Here is a 20,961-nt window from a genome sequence, read left to right as displayed (position 1 = left end):
AGTATTTATTGATGAAATCAATTAAACAGATGATGCTACAACGTGAAATATTGACGTTTAATGTTTACAAATTGCTTTGAAATGACGGATTTAACCCTATTTTTTTTTTTTTTTTTTAAATGACCTGCATGTTTAGTCAAGGACCTGATGGTGTCTCCGTCTATAAAGATACATTTATGACACAAAAGAGAGGTTTTCTCTTGAGTGTAACATCTGTGCTGTACAACAAACTCTGCTGCAGCCAGTTGTATGATTTCTCTTTTTCATTTTCCTCCTCCACTTGATCACAAATTTAAAACTTCACTAGCTCAGCATTTATGGAGTGTATTAACAATGGTTTTCCTGCTATTGACTCTTGCTTTTTTATATACTGTACTGTTTTATACCTACTCTTTTATTTATTTCATTGTATATTTTCTCACTTTGCAGCATATGTGTTGTGTTCCAGTGATATATGGTTTGATTCTGTTTAAATATCTGGCAGTTATTCAACGTTACTGTTCAGTTTGAGTGGAAAAAAATCCAATGGAATTGGATTTTACAGATAATGACACAACAAACCACGATTAGATAATTAATTCTATCTATTTAATGCTTTTAAAAAGTTTGTTCCTGGCCTTTTAACATTCGGTCTACTCTCCACTTCAGATGCAAATGTTTTCAAGCACATGTCGTTCATGATTAAATCTTGTTTGCTGCGTTCAGAAAAAAGAGGGTTTTTTTCTGTGTTGACAGTTATATAAACTCTACTGATTTCTGATGGAGTCAAGTAAGTCAAGGGGTTATGGCAGTTTGAAACTCACATCCAATTATAAAAGCATTTTCAATTTGGAATTTTTCTTCTTTTCTTCTTATCTTATTGAATATTTACATTAACATTTTACACTGATAATCAATGGCCCATCACATAGCTATGTCTTTTAACAAATAATACAATTATACACCATTAGTCTCATGCGTCAAACATGTCTAAATAAAATTAGTATTAGAAATTATAATTATTATTAGTGGTGGGGAAAAATCAAGTCATCTACAAATCTAAATCCAAAAAAGAGTTGAATTGTACATATAACATGATCTACTATTCTTGATTGAAAAAATATGTATATATATTTTAACTGTATTTGCGCCACCCAGAGGTAGAAGCAGCAGCAGAACAACAGACTTTGTTTGATCGAGAATCAAACATGTCTTTAAAAATACCTCAGAAACATCAGAAAAAAAACAAAATACTGAAGGATTGTAAGTCGGTCTGTTACAATTGACATAATGAAGCAGCAATATGATACTGATTTTGGGAAAATATGGCGGCCGTTCTTTAGGCCCAATTTTGGCCCAGATAATGACACCTATGTGAAACACATCCCTAAACATCTTTTACAAACTTTTGATGACATCATTTTCTTAATTAAACACTGTTAATTTGACCCATTTTTGAATCAAATCGTGACACCAAAAATCATGGAATTGTTTAGTTTTTATTGAGGAGATGGGATATCAAAGCATTAGTAACTGTTGAAAATGTTACTACTGAATAATTGTGAATAATGTTATAAAAAAAGAAAAACGTCATTTAAAAACTTGATACTTAAGGGTCTTAAATGAAATTCTTTTGCTTAAACATTTTGAGCCAAACGTCCACTTTCTAACCTGCTGTTCTGCTGCTGTAGCGTCTCGAAATCTGGGTCGGGCTTGTTCGCTGGTACCGTGACCGGGACCTGCGCCTCAGCCCACACGGGGGAGTTGTAGTTATTGCAGTTTTCCTGGTCCAGGCGGTTCCTCTGGTGCTCGCAGCAGAACCTGTAGTGGCAGGTTCCACAGCAGTAGATGTAGCTTCCTTTGGAGCAGTTGAAGGTGGTGTCGAAGTGACCCATCACGTCGTAGTAGCCCCTGGAGGAAAACACAGGTGGAGATCAAGGAAATGTGTTGACGTGTTCATTGGGGTCGATGGGATGCTACATGTGACAGCTGCTTCGTTCACCTCTCAAATGAAATATCTGCACTATTTGCTCCATCACTCGGATTTTTTAGGTCTTATCTGATCCGAACGTTAAATGTCCGACACTCGCCAACACACGAGAGACGTTGCCTAGCAACAGCCAGACGCCTCTGAGTGCTCCAGCTCAGCAGCGGGAAGAACGGATTCAGATATCATCCTGTTGGATCAACATCCCACTCAAATTTGGTGAATTTTCGATGCATAAAATGTATTCTGACCCACGGACCGGAGCTGCGCTGTTCACCAGTTCATGAGCAAAACCGCGGTCGATAGATTTTTTTTCTGCCATAACATTACGACCATCTGCTAATTTGTCGATGCCATAAGAATAACCCTGGAAAAAAAACCTGCCAATAAAACCCACTGCATGTCTTCTCCTGAACACCTCTACCCTTCCACGGCCACGACCCTTCATCAGAGATCAAATGTTTCAAGAGAAGAGCCAAAAAACATTTTTCTTTTCAGTCTCCATGTGTGTTTTGGCAAAAATCCACGATGAAAAAAATGTATTCTCTGCAAAAAGGTTCCATTAAATTAAGAAAACTTTAATGAATCTTTAATTCTTCATTGTTGCCGTCTTTTTTTAGGTTTTGATAAATGACTAAATTTTCCCAAAAATTTGCAGTAGGTTATAAACTCAAAAAATCTCCAAAGTTATCTATGTAACGTGTCATTGTAGAAATACAATAAAATCAGTTCTATACTCAGAAATACATTGATAAAAACTAGATAATGCAGTAAGATATTTCCATCCAATAATATTGACCAACATTACAATATACTTTTTGAGCATTTGAAAGGGTGAAATTTAAAGATCTTGACAGCAGGTGGCAGCACTTTGAAGTACTGGTTGAACAAGAAGATCAGATGGAAATACAATTTCTAATGATATGAAAGTTCTAGTTCTTTTTGCAGTAACACAGAAAAACACTTAAAAGTAAAATAATGTCTATAAGAGGAACAGATATGATGAGTGTTTTGACGCGACTCACCTGCACACGTCCACATCTACCAGTTGTCTTGGGGGCGGGGCCACTTGTGCGGCACCAAGAGGAGGTTTCAAAGCCTCCGAGGTCACGTTCCTGGGCAGCATAGTCTGGGGCAGGGGCTTCGGGGGAACCTCCGCCATGACAGGAGAGTCCTCGCCGTCCTCCACCTCGGCTTTCTTAGGCGCCACTTTAGGTCCAGAGGGAAGTGGCCGCTTGTACCCAGTAAGGAGCAACATGGTAGCGCTGGACTGTCCAGTAGCAGCATCAGAGTTTCTGGTCAGAGTCCTGACGGCGTTATCCACAGTGCGTCTCTCGGTGGCGATGGTCGCCGCGGAGACGGAGAGGCAGAAGAATGAAAGCAGGAGGGGCAGGGAGAACACCCTCGCCGAAGTTTCAGGTCTCATCGTTGTGTTTGCGAACGAGTCTTTGTTGGAGAATAAAATTCCCTACAGCGCCGATTTTACAAAAGTATCAAAATGGGTCGCAAAGTTCCAGACGCTTCACTCTTCAATGTAAACAATTCTGGAGACTTGACGTTGAGCAGCTTTTGTAAACAATGAGGTCATTTAGAGTTTCAGAACCCGGGGGCGAGGCGCCGGTTCTCACATCGGGAGTCGTCCAAGGTTTCCAGTATGGCAGCACGTGGTTGCAGTAGATTCAGCCCGTTGGCCGGAATTCTTCTCTCTTGAACTCTATGACCTAACAGTGTCTTCAATAGTCGGTTTGTTCATGGCACGAATGATTCTCTCGAGAAAAGAAAGTGTCTGTAAACGTTGAATGCATGTAAACTTGTAATGAGTTTGAAATACGTATCAAGCTTGGCACTTTTGTTGTGTTTTTTTTTTACTGACGTAGGAAGCTAGCAGTTTCAAGAACCAACCGGTTGGGAAGTCCTTTTGAATTTTGGCACAAGCTAACGCGTCTACGGCCTCTCCAGATCAGTAAAGGTTGGTAGATGGAGTATAAAGGTTCCGTTGGGAGTGTTTAGTGACATCAAGGCATTCACAGGAGACGATGGTGAAGCAGGTCTATGTGCATTCTGTACTCGAGTGTCTCTGTTCAGAACTTAGCTTCGCCCAACCGAAGAGACCAAACGAGGGCTTGGGCCCGGCCCGGGCTGAACAACGAGGTTCTGCCCACAGAACGGACATGAAAGTGTCTGGATTCATCCGTCAAAGCAGACCGGAGGAAAGACAATGACGGAACTTACCAGAAGCCGCGGGTAGAAAAAAGTGAAAAAGCGGACGAGTGGTTTGGCTCGTCGGCTCCCTGAATGTTGGTGACAGTGTGTCGTATGGCTGGTGGTTGTTATGGCTTCGGCTCACCTGGAACCTCCACGGAAATACAGTGAAAGGCTCGGATTTGCATGTTTCCCATTAAAGGAAGAAAAAGATTGACGGATCTCATCTCACACACGCGCTGATCTGAAGTACGTTAGCAGCAGTTTCACAGCGACGGCGACGCGACCAGAAAATTGCAGTGGTCTTGTTTTTTATGATTTAATGGGATGTCTCTTGATCGTGTTGGGACGGAAATAATGGGGCAAAAGTTTGTCCTCCAACGTTAATAAAGCTCTTTGACGTCTTCACAAGAGGCTGTTTTCCTACTTCTTTTGTCAATTTGGCAGCAGGTTTTTGGTTTTCCCTCGCGGCAGAAGACAACTCGTCCTCTTGTGTTTTCTTGGTTGTTTCCTTTACATTCAAAGTTGTTGATCAGTTGTCACGCTGCAAGAAATAACAGATACTTGCTGTTAGAACACTACGATGACACCATATATACTTTAAACATTTCTGCGGTTCGTATCATTCAAGCAAATATTTTACATTGAAATTACATTGAGCTCATGAACCAGAGAGAAGCTGTGAACCATAGATTGTATATTGATATGGATATAGAGTCTTTGACGTCTGTTATCGAATTAAGATTTTAGTATTTGGGTTTAACAAAGGCTGCTGAAGAGGCGGAGTTCAGGGAGCCTGAATTATTATTAGCCAATGAAATCCCCCCATTTTGCTGAGGCTACAACGGCTTACGTGCATTGACTTGTCAGTTAAGTCAACCCAATATTGTACTAATTTCCATGATAAATAGGAATTAAATCCATAATGAAATGTTGGTAATCGCAGTTTTTTGCAAGACAATTTAAATAACGACTTCCAAGTTATGCTGCTTGTGCTAAAAAGATATTTAAAAACATTGACTATCACTCAAGGTATTTGTTTGTTTTATTTAAGTTCTTAAAAACTTATATTAGAAACTATAAATACTGTATATTTAACAGTGTTTAATTTAACGCGGTGCGCTCTGTAATGGAGCAAAACAAAATAAAAAAAAGCATATAAAAAAATAAAAATAAATTGCTGCCTGAAATATTGTATATGGTGTTTGTTAATACAATTTTTAATACAAATGATGACAAATCTGCACATGTTATTACAGACTTTTCTACACTTCTTTATGGCAGTGAGGGGGTGAGCAACACAGCATTTGGTAATGATGGAATTTGATAATCGGTGAACATTTATGACTGGTTCACTTTCTTATAATCAGATAAATCAGATTTTTAATGACCACATGACATTTTAATGTTGGCAATAAAAACATGCTTGGATACAAAACAAAACAAAAAAGTAAAATAAGGTGCAGAACTAAAACATTCCCCAAAAACTTTAATAAAGGCATCAACCCTGTTACAAAGTTGCCTAAAATACTTCTCCAATTCCAAAGTAGTGAGACCAACAACGCAGAAGTGAAAAAACAGGGCTCAAATTAAGTTACAAACGGAGTGTGTAACATTTGTCGAGCTCTTGATCTCGACTTTACTGTAATAATTGAAGCTTTCTCTTTACACCTTTTACACCTTTTCCTCTCTTTCCTTAAAGCAATTCTATGCAATTTGAAGTCTAGCGACACCAGTGGACTAAAGTGGTAGTGTTTAGCCTGAAGGTACCGAAAACTACCCAGAGCTGGTTTAAGCAACATAAAATGATGCCTTTTATAAGAATGAAATATCATTGACAGCAATGGGCTCAACGTGACAGCAGTTGCAAAAAGACACATGAGCAAGAACAGCTTGGACATGTTCAGCTACTCACGGTCTTTGTCAGTTGAAAGCCAAAAAATTAATAATAAGAAGGAAAAGAATGGACCATAAGTATAATATACAGTATCGTTTGATATATAAGTTCACTTAGTTGTTGTTTTTTAAAAACAGAATTATTTGAGTACACTAGTAGTTAAAAGATACACCTTTAAAATGTAATCAGACGTTCATTGTCCTGTTTAGAAGGATGTAGTTTCTCTGGTTATAAATGTCATGTACTGTAAATAGCAGGAAAAATCAAATTTAAATTTAATCCAATTCAATAGTAATCCAACAAAGGAATTATCAAGAGCAGATGAAAGAAACACTCGTCAGTCATTCCGTTGACGTCACGAACCTACAAATATCCAGATGATTCAATGGCCTCGTCGTCACTAGTGGAAAAAACTTAAACAAGTCTCCAACATTCGGATATTTTCAGCCGCAAGTTATAAAACCTGAGCCGTGACTAATGTTCTCCGAGTGATTCAAACACGAATGACCCTCGTCTGAATGGTCTTCACCGTTCAACACCAACTAATGTGACAGAGGTGGGTTTTAAAAAAAAAAACTGTCCTGAGGCAGACGAAGAGACAGCTGATCAAAAAATGCTCTTCATTTAATCACCCTTGTCAACACAAGGTCTGGATGTGAAGTGACTGCCAGGAGGGAATATGAGTACTTAGAGGAAACCCACGCAGAATAACAAGCCACATCCGGAGGTTGGTGTAAGACGGCAGTTTAAAGCACTTTACAGGTCAACTCAACCCATGATAGGTACCATCATCTCTACTGTTATTAGCCGGACAATAGCTCCACAGTAGATGCACGATTTTTCGTTGTCAACATATGTGAGCGAAATCCAAGGACTAACTCATACATATGTTAGCGGGACTCAAAGTAGCTGCTTTTGAATCAAAATCTTTTTTTAAGCTTTATAAAAGGACACATTTTTGATATGTAAGAGAAAGACCTGCTGCTTTGATGCATGACTCATACAGTGCAAGAATGACTTTTAGAAATGATTGACTCGATCCTTAAAAGAAAACTCTATAAGTGGATGCTCAGATGATGTCACTGGGAAGTATCAATTTTATTTCAATGTACAATGTACTCTGGGTTTTTTTGTAGCAGATAAAGTCCGGGAAAGCAATTCACTTGTTAGGATAAAAGCATCAGGTCTGGTAACATGAGTATTGGACACTGAGGTGGGTCACAGTGACCTGTGATAAATCACGAGGACTTGTTTACGCCAAAAAAACATGTTATTTTAGGAAGTCTGTGACCAAGAAGAACATGTTGAGGCCAAAAATCTGTCTTATAAAGTCCCAACTCAGAAACCGTAACTGTGTGAAAAATATGTACATTTTGATGGTGTCGAGATTGTATCAAAACATGATGAATAAACCGTTGAATGTTTTTTCTCCAAAATTGGGACTTTTTCCATAAAGCTGATACTGTGGTCCTCTTGTCTTTTGGCCAATTCCTCCCACAACAACACTGAAACCTAGCTTTTATGCCTGAATATCCTGAACTCATTTATGGGAAAATATGTGTGTAAGGGGGACAGATTTTTCATGATGTTGTCAATTTATCTGTGGGTTTCAAAAGTCAAGACTTTTTAACACTTCTTTTAAGACCATAGTGATTACAATTTTAGACAGTTTACCTGCTATGCACTGCACACGGTATCATGGCAACCATGCTTAATAAATTATGAATGGTAATTTAGTCATGCTTTACATTATATGTTTTGGATGACACAATCTTTTTTGTGTTTGCTTTTATTTTGTAATATTTCCTTTCTATGCCCCTCCCTTATTTTTCATGCCTGACAGGTCCAACTGGAACCAATCTGCAATTCACACTCCTGTGGCTGCTACAGCGCTTAAGCTTCTTGGTTCCAGTCCGTGGTGTCAGATTGTCTTAATTTATGTACAGGTCATTTCCTCATTTACTGTGGTGCGCTTGATGCATTCACAGCTACGTTAATCTACATTTATCTTGATATTTTTTATCCATACTCAAGGCAGGACATTTTCTCGCTCTTTTTTTCTTCCTCAGTTTTTTTGTGTGTAATTAAATTGTTTTAACTCTCAGTATCTTTACCTCCAGTCACAACATCCACTTGGATCCAGTTAGTTCTGGCCTACCGGTTCAGAAGCTTCCTTTACAAATGTAGTGTTGAAATCCCTGAATGTGATCGAAGGACGACTATACTGACTTTAAAAATACAACAAGAGAGGAAATGTGTGGCACAAAGCTGTCACATCTCTACAAAAGAGAATGTCGACTAGGAAACAGAGACGTGGCTATGACATCATCAGGTTTTAAAGGTTGAGGTATGGTCTTACAGACGATATTTATTCTCAAATAAATTCATTCTGGGACCCCAGTTTCAAAAAGTGACAGAACACTGTCTTCAGGTCTGAGATAAGTGGAAGATTTGTAGAAATAGTAATCAAAACTCTTCTTTTGAAACAATATTTCTTTCTTTCGCTGCTTCCATCCATCATCTTTGTGTCGTATCACTCATGCACCAAATGTGCGACTTGTTAGTCATGGTTTAACCACCTGTCTCATGACTTAAAAAAAAAAAAAGCCTATTTCTCAATCCCACGACAATGTCTGACCATCTATTGATTCCCTATCAATAGCATAGTTACCCAAACTTGATAAAACGTAAACCACAATTTAAAGATGTAGAAAAGTAGAGAATAAGTGTGTGTGTGTGTGTGTGTGTGTGTTTTCTGTGCTAGTGGATCTGTGTCACTGCATGACTGGGCTTCCCTTTGAGCGACAGATGAGCTGTAGATACACAGAAGTTCCTGTCAGCTCAGATTAAACAGTAGAAGATGCGCACACACAACCAGAACGTAAAAGGATGATGGAGATACTTTCAAGACTTTCCTGGCATTTTAATCAAGTTAGAGTTGGAGCTTTACTGTAAAAACACTGTATAATGTTTAATGTATAGAAACGGCTGCACCGGGAATATGAAAAGGAGAGTTAAGGGCTTCAAACAAACTGGACACATCGGAACAATAGAAACCTTGAAATCCTAGAGAGGTGCTTGTGATTTATTTAGACAACATGCTCAGACCATGTTTACCGGCATTTCTCAATGGAGTGGAATGATGGCAATACTGAACATGATTTTGTACCTGTGATACTCCCTTAGTCACGTAGTCACTACTCCTGTTTCCTGTTTCCAAAGTTAACCATGAAGACAACGGGAAGATTCCTTTATCTTAGTTCCTTCTTCACATTGACAAACCACACAATACGCTCATAAACAAGATACTGCCGATGTGCGCCCTCTGCCAACTTGATTTTTAACCAGGTGTTGCTCTTCTCGCACCCAAGTGTTTATAAGTATTTTCCAATACAACGATAATGACATTTTAAAACAGATTTAATAATGTTTCGACCTTGGTTATAGTTGAGCTCTGGCAATCATTTTTCTTGGAGCAGCATACTAGTTCCACAACACTGACTAGAGTGACTCCCGGTCCGGCTTCATAGTTCAACAATGTTTTTGACAGTTTTCCGAGGGCCGTGTATCTGAAAATGAAAGGATTTTAAGTCAACTCTAAAGTACAAAAAAAAATTGTCATGTTTGCTATAATTTATTACATACTTAAAGGAGGTCTACAAGAAAATATATTTTGTCAACTGCTTGAAAGGGCTGGAAGGGATTAAGTCACCAGTTGGAGTACAACAGAAACCTCTAGAAATATAGATGGCATATTGAAGATTATAAATATTCTTTGTGTAACCGGTTACACACCGGTTAGAAGCTTTGGCTACAAATGTAGGAAAGATTGTTGACAAACCTACTGTGAAAGCAAATAATGTAACACTGGCCACAATCGCAACAACTTATGTGTGACCAAATAACTGTCACTCTTCAATTTGTCATCATTTTTTTTATTCCAATAGTGGTCTCTGTGTGGCTGTGGTGACCTTCATCCAGAAGGGTCAGCTCTGCCCTTGAGCTCAACACACTGATGTTCTCTGATAAAACTGGTAAATGTACACATCCATTAACGTGGCCCAGTTCTAACTCGACAGAGGAGGAGGAAGGTCCATTAGCTCTGGTACAACACATCCATGTTGGAAGTTCAGCCAGAGTTGAGGGAACAAACTGTCTCCTCAGACAGACACCAATGTTTCACAGCAAGCTGGCTGGAGATAGATCCCGATTGTGCTCATTACCAGATGATCGCTGTTGTAATGGAGTTATGTAGCAACATCTAAGGGCCCTTTGGCAAGGATGGCACTTGTGCTCAAACATAATATGAGGAAGTGATAACAATCTTTCAGAAAGAAAGATCAATTTTTTCTACTGTCAATTCAAATGATGATACACCCTCAAGTGTGAACAGTCAGTTTGAAACACCTCAATAAGTCGCGCCTCTTTAAGAGGCAAGTTAGGTCAATTTTCGTTTGGGTTTGGAGGAATATGGTGTGTTGGTCATTTCCATGTATTTTCAAATGACTCAGAACTGAGAATATTTATTTGGTTCTGCAGCCAGACAACAAACACATCTTTAGATATTCTCTTCTCCTCTCAAGCGAAATAAAATTAGACTGGAAAATTGCAACATGAAGAATGACAGTCATTCATTCTTCAGTGGTGAGCAAAGCCCTCTGCCAAGCAGCTCATTCCAAAAAGCTGCTCTCTGACCTCTAGAAAAGTAGTTCCCACTAGAGAGTTATATGAGATTAGATGGACTTTATTTATCCCTTCCCTTCAGGAGAATAGGTATATTTATTCTTTAATGAATCAAGCCGGAAAAATATTTACATTTCAATTGAGAATTAATATCAGAGGTAACAATCCTCCAAAGAATTTATGGTTCCAGATGGACAAATAGAAACCTCTGTAACATCGCTGAAGGACAGGCGGACAGAGCATGCTTCCGGAAAACTATCAATGTTCCAGTCTTTGTCTGCTGTTACTGTTCTGAATGTAAAATAAAACATAAATATCATGTTGTGTAAATTTTTGATCTCATTGTTTCTCTCGGTTTACAACACAATCTGTTTTCACCACAACTGTGAGACGATTCAGACAAGACTCTTTTGCTTCGTCACTCAAAACATCTAGGATGATGACTCTAATCTGACGGAGGTGAGAATTATTCCCGGCCCGCGTGCCGACAAGTGTTAAGACTTCACCAGCGACGCCTCGAAAAAAAAAGGCGAGATCACCACATACGCTTTAGCCGCCGCTGTCGCTCTGCACCGAGATATGCTGCTCCATCTGCTGGAGAAGGTGGGATCTGCGCGGTCATTACATCCTGGTGACGATTCCTGACCTGGACGACACCTGCGACGTTATTTGTGAGACTTGAAAAAATGATGACTCAGCGTTCAGTCAATAATTTGTTTTAAGCGTAAGCCCTTGCAGCAAGCGAGGCTTGGTGGAGGGCACGGGTAAACAAGTTGACAAACAATGACTGTGACAACAAACCGCTGCCAAGTGTCATCTCTGGAAGAGAAGTGAGACGATGTGGGACATACTGGTTGCTTAGGGCAACTCAGAATGAATCATCTTCCAAAGTTAGTACAAGTTAAAGGTCATCTATAGCGAGAATGTTTGATTTAATCCATAATACATTTTTATCAAACTGGAGAATCCCTAATTCAATGGGTTGAAACCCATAATTTATCTTCTTTATCTGTCGACCCTTGTAAAAATTGGTATGCCTGTGACTAAGCAACGGGGAGATGAAGATTTGTGAGTGACAACAGAAGTGCGTTGAAGTAGGACACACAGCCCGCCATCTCAGCCTCCAGTTGTTTTTTTCCCCCTCATTTTCGGGTTTAAGTTGCAGTCGGAACCAACACCCTGCCGATTAATCACCGCTGACTCATGAAACAGACTGATGAAGAGTAACGCTGCGGATGACAAAACACCCTCCATCACAACTGGGAAACAGACCATCATCGTCAGAAGTCTGTGCAAAGTGGCCGGTTGGTAAACGTGGCTGGAAAACACCCCCTTTCCTCTCCGACTCGCTTACGTAAGGCGGCATTGATGTGCTGTTGTCACCGGTGACCCTCTTTTTGTTCGTACTTCAGTCAGAGATTCCCAGCCATTCCCAGAATGCCCTCGAGCGGCCCCCAGAGAGTGGGCGTCCACTTGTTGACTTTGAACTGAAGTGGGCGTTTGCGGGCTTCAAAGTGCGATCGCTCTGGATGCGCTACTCTACTCTCCAGCGGGAACATCGATTTTCATCGCCCGTCGATGAGAACAGGCGTTTGTGAAAAAGCTACAAGAGAGAACTACTAAAACCCAGGGGTTGATACGTACAGATACAGATGATTAGGCTGGGGACCCATTGAGGCTTCACGCCCTTGTTTAATATCTTAAATCTATTTGAACAGTATTGCTAACGTTTTTTTTACTTCCTCACACTTAGCAAATCTTTTAACCGAGAACCTCGTGGCTTTGTTCTTGTGTGACTTTAAGTGCAATGGCTAATCTATTACTAATCCAAATATATATATATTTTTTTGAGTATACTAATATCAAACCTGTATTTTAATTAGATAAAAACATGATTTTGTTACACAAATGTTGAGAGTGACCAAATGGTGTTGGTAGAAAACGTACATTTGGAAAAACCACATACTGCGCGAATTGAGACACGACCACCTTTATGAACCAGGAAACAGAAAAAAAAGCAAGTAAACGAGTTACAGAATAAAAGTTAAAACAACAGAATCATGTACATTTCACTATTAAAAACTGACGTTTGCCTGCTATACAACTAGGACTGGGTATAGAACTTTGTTTTTTTTGTGGCACCGACTGAAATGCTTCGGTAATACCGAGTATCGACTAGGTTTCGGTACCAATGCGTGATCAAAACGGAGCTGAATGTGTTGGTGAAAAACTAAGTGGCAAAGGTAGTACATCAGATTGATTTGTTGTGTTGTTTTGCAGTGGAAATTATGTATTTATTTTTTGTAAGCTTAAATTGACATAAACTTAAACTCAAGGTTTTTTACTATGTTTAATGTAATGTTCCTTTTGTTCGAATTTAAAAAAAAATTGGAATTGTTGAGGAACCGGTATCAAAGGAGGGGATCGGTATCAGTACCAGTAGTGAACATATTTGATCGATACCTTATACAGTATAGAACATTATTCAATGTCAAACGTTATGTCGCCAACCCCAACCATTAGAACTCACTTCATGCATAACCCTTAACTGCACCATCACTGCTGATGCACCTCATGACTTACATTTAACTTAACTTAATGAACCCTTTTAAAATATGCCTCATCTTTCACTGCCAAATTCTGTTACCCAACGGTATATCATGTGATCAAGATTTTATCATTCCGCCTGTCATTGGCTGTAGCGTTACACAAGGAAACAGACACTTGTTCATGAGAATCTTCTCTGTATGTACTGGTGTTGATTTCATCAACGCAAAACTATGCAGAAATATTGTTGTGAACGAGACGCATCGTAAATTAAAGTCGTCTAATAATGGCTCTAATCTATATCTATTAAGGACCCTTGACATGTCTGTTGAGTTGCTAACCCTCTCACAGGTGCTACAGGGGTCTTGCTGAGCTTATCGTGGGCTCAAAATGACTGCCATCAACGGCTCTGTGTCTGGACCAATCATTTAGTCTTTTGGCCTTTTTGTCCCCAAATATTAAGCATGTTACATCATTTTAAAAGTTGCAAGTCATCCAAGCCTTCTTTTAGCCCTTAGAATCAATAAAACGTAATATAATATATATGTTTGTTTGTTTTTTATCTTAAAATAAAAAATGAATAAATACAATTATATAAATCCTCAGTAATTTCTACTTCAGATAGTTGACTATATACTTTAAAAGTCATGACGAATACAAAAAAACTACACTATATGTAAATTTACCAAAACAAGGCAAGACACTATTTAATGTTTACTGTACCTCTTAACCACCGAATATTGTGTGTTCAATGGTGTAGGAATAGCTAAGATGCATTCAATAGTGTACAACACTAAAGCACAAAAAACAAATGACCTTATGAAGCTCAACTTAACAAACAAATAAACAACAAAACAGTGTAAGGATCTTATAAGATAAACATGAATAGACATATCAAGGATGAACAACAAGAACATTTCTTTCTAGACTATTTTCTGGTAGTTATTAGCATCGGTACGGGTATTAAACATCTTAAATGAAATAACAGCCCGTCTACTGGATTATAATGACTAACTTTTGTCTCTTTCACTAAGATAAGTAAGTGTTTTACATTCAGCATTATTCTTGAGTTTTTCACCATGCAACGATTTTAAAGGAAAAACATGAAAACTCTTCAATTATGTGCAAAATGAAATGATAAATGTAAAATTCTGTTTAATATACTTATATTAAGAAACTTTCAATCCTGGACTTTTATATTTTAGCCATTTCTGCTCATTTAAAGTGCAATAGCTGGTGTGGTAGGACTTCGAAACCGTCTCTAAACTGAAACTGAAGCTTTGTTTGAGACTCAGGCTTATGAACAAGAAACAACACTGTTTACCTGGCATTCTAATCGAAGTGAAATGACCTTACACTGTGTTCCAAACACTCCCTCTCCTTTATCTAGCCCCTTCCCAGTGAACTCAGCACCGCAGCTGCGTGCGTTTATCATTTATCTGCACGCCAAACATTAATGGAAAGCTCTGATTTTCAGGACGCTTAGCTGCAGCGTCAGAATTTAACTATAATTGATGGAATGATAACAACTTCAGACGACTGTTTGTTATAATACCGTCAGGACTCTTGATGTGTGTGGTGTGGGTTTACGTTTGGATCACTAATCCCCTTTCTCTCCAAAGCAAAACAATCAGACTCAAATCTAAACAGCACCTGATGGAAGATAAAGCAGAAACAAACGTGAGGCAAATGACAGCAGGCGAGTCATTTAATGAGTGTTTGAATGGAGGACAATTCATAAATATACTTCAGGTGTAGGTGTTCTGATCCAGGCCCTTAGTTTAACAACATCCTGTGTAACAATCATCCACAAACACACACCCACACACACACACCTACAGGCCTGACACAAACACACTGGTCAGATCATGGAATTATGGTATAACGTTGCCACGGTAACAGTGAGTGGTTAGTGCAGTTGCTAGATTTCGTGCATGGAGTTAATGTCCTTCTCAGGGTGCGTTAATTGTTCTTGTTAATGAAGGATAGCAATTACACGGCAAACTGTCCAGGGATTCACTGCCTCACACCAGATGTCAATCTACTTCCCTACTCTGAGAGATCGTTAAGTTCACTGAAAATAACATCCTATTTCTATTATTCCCATTCAATAAATGCTACTTTTTAAAATCAGGAAGCATCCTCGTCCCTTCCTTCAGACTTTGTTATTTCCTCCTGGACCTCAGAGCAAGTGTCCATACAACCCAACGCATGAGTCTTCTTCTCTCTTGCTAGTCTCCGCCGTCAACATGTTACATCCTCCGCTGTAACGTGTTGCAACTGCACCTGCTCCACCACTTGTCTATCGCTAGGAGTCCCCCAAGGCTCCGTGCTTGGCCCCCTCCTTCTGAAATCCACTGGGTTTCCATCACAATTGGAAATTGGCTAAATCTGAGTAGCTCGATGGAAACGACTGATTTTCCAAAATCGTTTTAAATATCTCTGGAAAGTTATTGGTCTAAATATGATACATTTTCTTAGACGTTAAGATTGATAAATATAGGAAAATATGTCACATGACCAGTTCACACGAAACATCGTGCGATTATCTGTGGACAGAAGACAAAACAAATTCTGAGCATCAGACACGATAAACTATTTCAAAGGTTTTTAAAGGTTTTGAGCCTCCCTCATCCTGTGGAGTGGACTGTCACAGCATGATAGGGTAATAGGTATACTTTGTTGGAGATCTGGAAACATGAAAAACTGTAACGAAGACAGAAATAAAGCAAAGACCATATATATGATACCATACCATTATGCAATATAATTTTAAAAATAAATTTCATTTGTTGTTTGTAGTATTGTTTTAGTATAGTACTTTTAGTATTTTACATATTCATTCACACTTCAAAAGATATCATTCAATTTTACTTCAAATTATTTTAATGGACAAGAAAAACTGGTAAAAAAAAAAGGACAAATCATTGGAGGAAAATGGCTTAGATTAAAATTTAAACATTTAAAGATTTGAACTGGTAAATGAATAAAACAAAATGAATCCCAAATATAATAGTTTGTTCGCTGTCAAAACATTTCTAATTGATCCCTTTTGTACCTTTGACCTCATGTAGGTTCACGGTAAAAGAGGCAGAGGGCTTCATGCAATCCATTAAAGGCCATATAAGAGCCCCACTAAAAATCTATTATTATTATCATCGGTGGCACATTAGGATATTTTATTGCTTATTGATCATGTTTTTTTAGTATTAACCTGAACGGACAGCCATCACATGATGGAGAAGATCACAGTCTGTTTTTATTTGCCTTAAATATATTGTTATTCGGTTATTTTTATGGACTCAATAATCATTCCATATCGTTGTTGTAATCAGATCATTATATATTTTCTTGCATTTTATTTTATTTAAAACTAAATATGCCTCTTTGTAAATTATGCTTCATATTTGACGTTGATCTTCACCTCATAATTTAGTTCAATTTATGCTGCCAAAGAACTTGATTATATTGTGACAAAAACATAGAATTGTTGACATGTTATCGCACTTATCTTGGAGAATGTATTCAATTAAAGTAAACGATATACAAAACAGTTATTGGTGTCCTTACAAATCCTGGGAGGGAAATTGAAATTGATGGTGAAAGTCAAATTACTCAAAATTCAAACTGTAAATTCAACAGAAACTTAAATTAAACCATTCTGATCCCCTTTTTGGGGGGTGCATCCATTACTAACACACCTGACAAATAGACCTAAACCAGCCTCAACCACTTCTGTATGTGGTTTTTAATTTCCATGGTCTATTCCAAGATTTTTTAATATCCCATTTGTTGTCTCTGTGAATCTGAGGACACTCTGTTTATTTTGGGACAGACGTTTGATCAACTTCAGAGGTGGTCTACAGGTGACCAGGGCCTGTCCTGATGGCATTTTTCTTTTAATGAAAAAAGCAAGTAGTAACTATTTGATCTCTGGCTTGAGGCTTTTATTGAGGGTATTTTTTTATGTGACATTGACTTGATCGTTGATAACTACAGCAGAAACACATTAAATGACTTCCCATTCTTGCATTTCTTATAAGAAAACAGCTTCTAATCTTTACACGATAAGAACGACCTCTGGATTTCATTGGATTCATATTTAGAGCTCCCGGTGTATTTATTAATAATTCACGGTGCACATTGGGGATGTTGCTAATATCATCGATCAGTGAATTAAAGAGCTAAAGGAGAGTTTGATTTAGAGCTTTTTTCTTTTTTTTAATAAAGCGGTGACAGGTGTGGCAATAGATATAACTAGATAGTAGAGTATGAAATCATTTACTTTCTTTAAACTTTTTGTATTTAATGGAAAAATAAGAATGGCTCTCACGTTACACCTTCCATGGGCACGTCCGTCCCTGCAGACGACAATGGAGTCTGAGGATTGATCGTTTAGCAACCGTGAATATTCGGTCCAAATAAACGACATGTTGTGCCATACGTGGCTGCATCACAGGCAGACAAAATGGGAGGGTTCTGTTGGGCTTTTTTTTTTACTGAGGCGGGTTTCTCTATTGTTTCGATGTGATTAAAACCCACTCCGGGTCCTCACTGCAGCAACAACTGGAACAAGGAAGCACCTGTTTTTTTTTTTTTAGTGTGTGTGTGTGTGTGTGATCCATGTTCGCAGCAGAGAAGATGCTGGTCCTGATGCTGCGGCACCATCTTCCACCATGATCAAAATAATAAGACACGATGACGACACTGTAGTGTGACACATGTAACGGGTCTGGCTGACAGGATGTGTCACACGAGCAACAAGAGGCGACGATGGTCTCACCTGGACCTGTTGTCTCCTCCGCTTCGGTTCAGGGGAAGAAAAAAAAACAAAAAAAAAACATGTCACCTACATTTTCCACCGCGACTCCTCCTGGATGTGTAAGCGAGGGGCGTGTGTCCGCAGTGAAGCCCGGCTCCGTGGCCACATTTCCCGGGTAATAATAATAATAAAAAATAAAAACAACAAAAACAACACAGACTGAAGGGACGCGGTTCTGATCCACAGACGAAGGATCCAAACCTTCTTGGTGATGCTCCGCGTCCACCTGGAGTCAGTCGCCTCTCCTCCGCGTCGCTGACAAGACACTGCTTTCACGAAGGTCCGCGGGAGTTCTGGCCACTGATTGGATTGTGTACTTGTGGCCCATGTCCGCCTTCTTTCGAGCGCCGCAGTAGATCCGCCAATCACAGGGGCAGGCGTAGGTCACGTGTTCACCTGTGATTGGCGCTGGGAGCGTCTACCGCGGCGAACATGTTCCCGTAACATGCGAACCTGATCACAGGAAATATATGCATGCGATTTACAGGCAGGGATGAATATTAATGTGCAATAACTGGAACATAAATGAACACGTTTCTATGGTGTATGACATATGATAAGAGACATTCAACATGTTTTTTCTCTGTTCAAGTGGAGAAAGAACATCGTTATTTTAATGTGAACATAAATACATATATAATTGAGAAATCAAATTGTAATTATATATATATATATATGTATTACCTGGTTATAGAACAAGCTATCTTGTAATTTTTTAATGTAACAGAGGAACCTTCCCCAAGGATTCATAAAGTATGTTTGGAAGCTGAACATATTTATCATGAAAAAATTAATGTTTAATTTAATTAATTGTCGATGTCTTCATCCAAATGAATTGTTTTTAAGTGTGTTTTTTCTCTATTTTCTAATTTTCATTGGCCCAGTCAACACTCATGAAGCACATCAGGGATAAATACTTATCTATTCATTTAATAAAATGTTTATTCAAAAAAAGCTTAAATGGTATGGAGGTATTATTTTTGCTTACATTTATCACAACATTCCGAACTGTTATATTTTCTGATCTCATAATATAACCAAAGACATTTGTGAGACCCTTCTCAGTTAACAGCGACTGCGATCAGTGCTTCGAACAAACCTCCAGACTGTACACAATTTCATTACATGCAAGCTGATGAAATCACACTCTTCGTGTGTTGAAAATCTGCTACGATTGTGTCTCCAGAGAGATAATACATCGTTTGCTCACCCACATGCAGACAAATGCTGTTTTAACTCGAGGAAAAGAATACTTTATCACACACGTGTCAAACTCCTTAAATCAGCGGAGATGAATGTTCATGTTGATACGGTGACTCATAAAGATACCAGTGTTAAAGATCGGCTGTTGAACAGAGATTATAGATAGTAAGTAAGTAAGTAAGTAAGTAAGTAAGTAAGTAAGTAAGTAATAGTTTTTTAAAGGACGTTTCTAGACCAGGGTCACAAAGCGCTTTAACAATCAACAACAACACACAGTTAAAATATATACTTTAAAAGGCTAAGACACATAAGACATAAGTAGACTCCATTAAATGCAGATGGAGAGGAAGATCTTCCAAAGCTTAGGAGCAACAACCTGGAAGGATTTCTCTCCTCTGGAACCATCAGTAGATTCTGATCCACAGACCTCAGAGCCCGAGCTGGGGTGTAAGGCTGGACCAGATCACTGATGTAAGGAGGAGCCTGACCATGAATAGTTCTGAAAGTAAGAACCAGAATTTAAAAATGGATCCTGAAAGTAACTGGCAGCCAGTAAAGAGTTTTAAGGATCGGAGAAATGTGAGTTCTCCTACTAGAGCAGGTCAGAATTCTTACTGCAGAGTTTAGTATTAACTTCAGGATGTCAACAACTATATGTACAGAGACTTACAATAACAGTAAAAAACGATGTTGAAGGAATTGCTTAGTGAGTTTTTATAAAGGAGGACAAACACAGAGATAATAAAGATATGTTTGACATACAAATGTATATCACAATTCAACTCATAATTACTGTTACAGTCAGTTTGGTAAATATACATTTTGTTTGGCGGGGACAGCGGAAGGATTTTGGTCCCTTCTGTGATTGAGTTTGACACACCACATTTATGGACCCTAATGGCACAATTGCAATAATATTTACTGTAAAGCTTAAACAGAATGTTAATAGAGGATGATTCAGCCTCTAATAAATAGATGAAAATATACTGTTTCACCACAAAGACAGACTTTGAATTCCTCTCAAAGCGCCAAATGCAACAAATTCCCTTCCATCTGTATTGTATTAAGACGAACTGCTGATAATCTTGCCGAACAGCCTGTTGGACGCTATCATGACTCATTATATCAACATATAAGAGCGTTTCTGTCAACATTACAACTAATATTAAAAGTGATAGTTCACCCAAAATTCAAACTTCACTCATTTTGTACTCACCCTCATGTTGACTAAGGGTTGGGATTATTTTTACTGTAATCTGTTACTTTGAAGAGTTATAGACCAAAATGTTTGTTCATTTTAATGTAGCAACTGGAGCTCAGTTTTTTTCTTTTTTCTTTTCATCCAGAAAAAGACACTTAAAACATCCAAATACCTCCATACTGTCTGTAATGTCCATATTGTATTGAAGCCTCGACGAGAAGTATTGTTGTATATTTTAAACTTGTTTGTTGCAGAAATTTTAGGAATAACAAGCGATAAAGACAGGCGGTACTCCGGGTAACTCTACTGTCTACACTGGAAGTACTCGCCAATGTTTACTCGGAGTACTTCCTGTCTGTATTGCTTGTTATTCTTTAAACCTCTGCTACACACAAGCTTATAATATAGATTTATTTACGTTGTTTATTCAATCCTCATGT

At 38.5% G+C, this 20,961-nt stretch overlaps 1 protein-coding gene across 3 annotated transcripts in view; it reads right to left on the bottom strand.

The window, feature by feature from the left end:
* Positions 1-18,392, bottom strand: part of shisa7b (shisa family member 7) — a 29,055-nt gene extending 10,663 nt beyond the window's left edge. The window contains exons 1-3 of one of the 3 annotated variants that reach the window (XM_087787176.1): positions 18,079-18,392; positions 2,992-4,712; positions 1,651-1,890 (exon numbers count right to left, since the gene is read on the bottom strand). In XM_087787176.1, coding sequence (XP_087643302.1) covers positions 1,651-1,890; positions 2,992-3,392 — 641 coding nt within the window. In that variant the 5' untranslated portion in view covers positions 3,393-4,712; positions 18,079-18,392. The remainder of the gene's footprint in view (positions 1-1,650; positions 1,891-2,991; positions 4,713-18,078) is intronic. The other 2 variants (XM_087787177.1, XM_087787178.1) reach the window with 2 other exon arrangements.
* Between the last annotated feature and the right edge of the window lie 2,569 nt (positions 18,393-20,961).

Source organism: Callionymus lyra, chromosome 3 (genome assembly GCF_982586985.1).
Source record: "Callionymus lyra chromosome 3, fCalLyr1.hap1.1, whole genome shotgun sequence".
NCBI classification, from domain to species: domain Eukaryota; kingdom Metazoa; phylum Chordata; class Actinopteri; order Syngnathiformes; family Callionymidae; genus Callionymus; species Callionymus lyra.
This window is presented reverse-complemented; position numbering and strand designations above follow the sequence as displayed.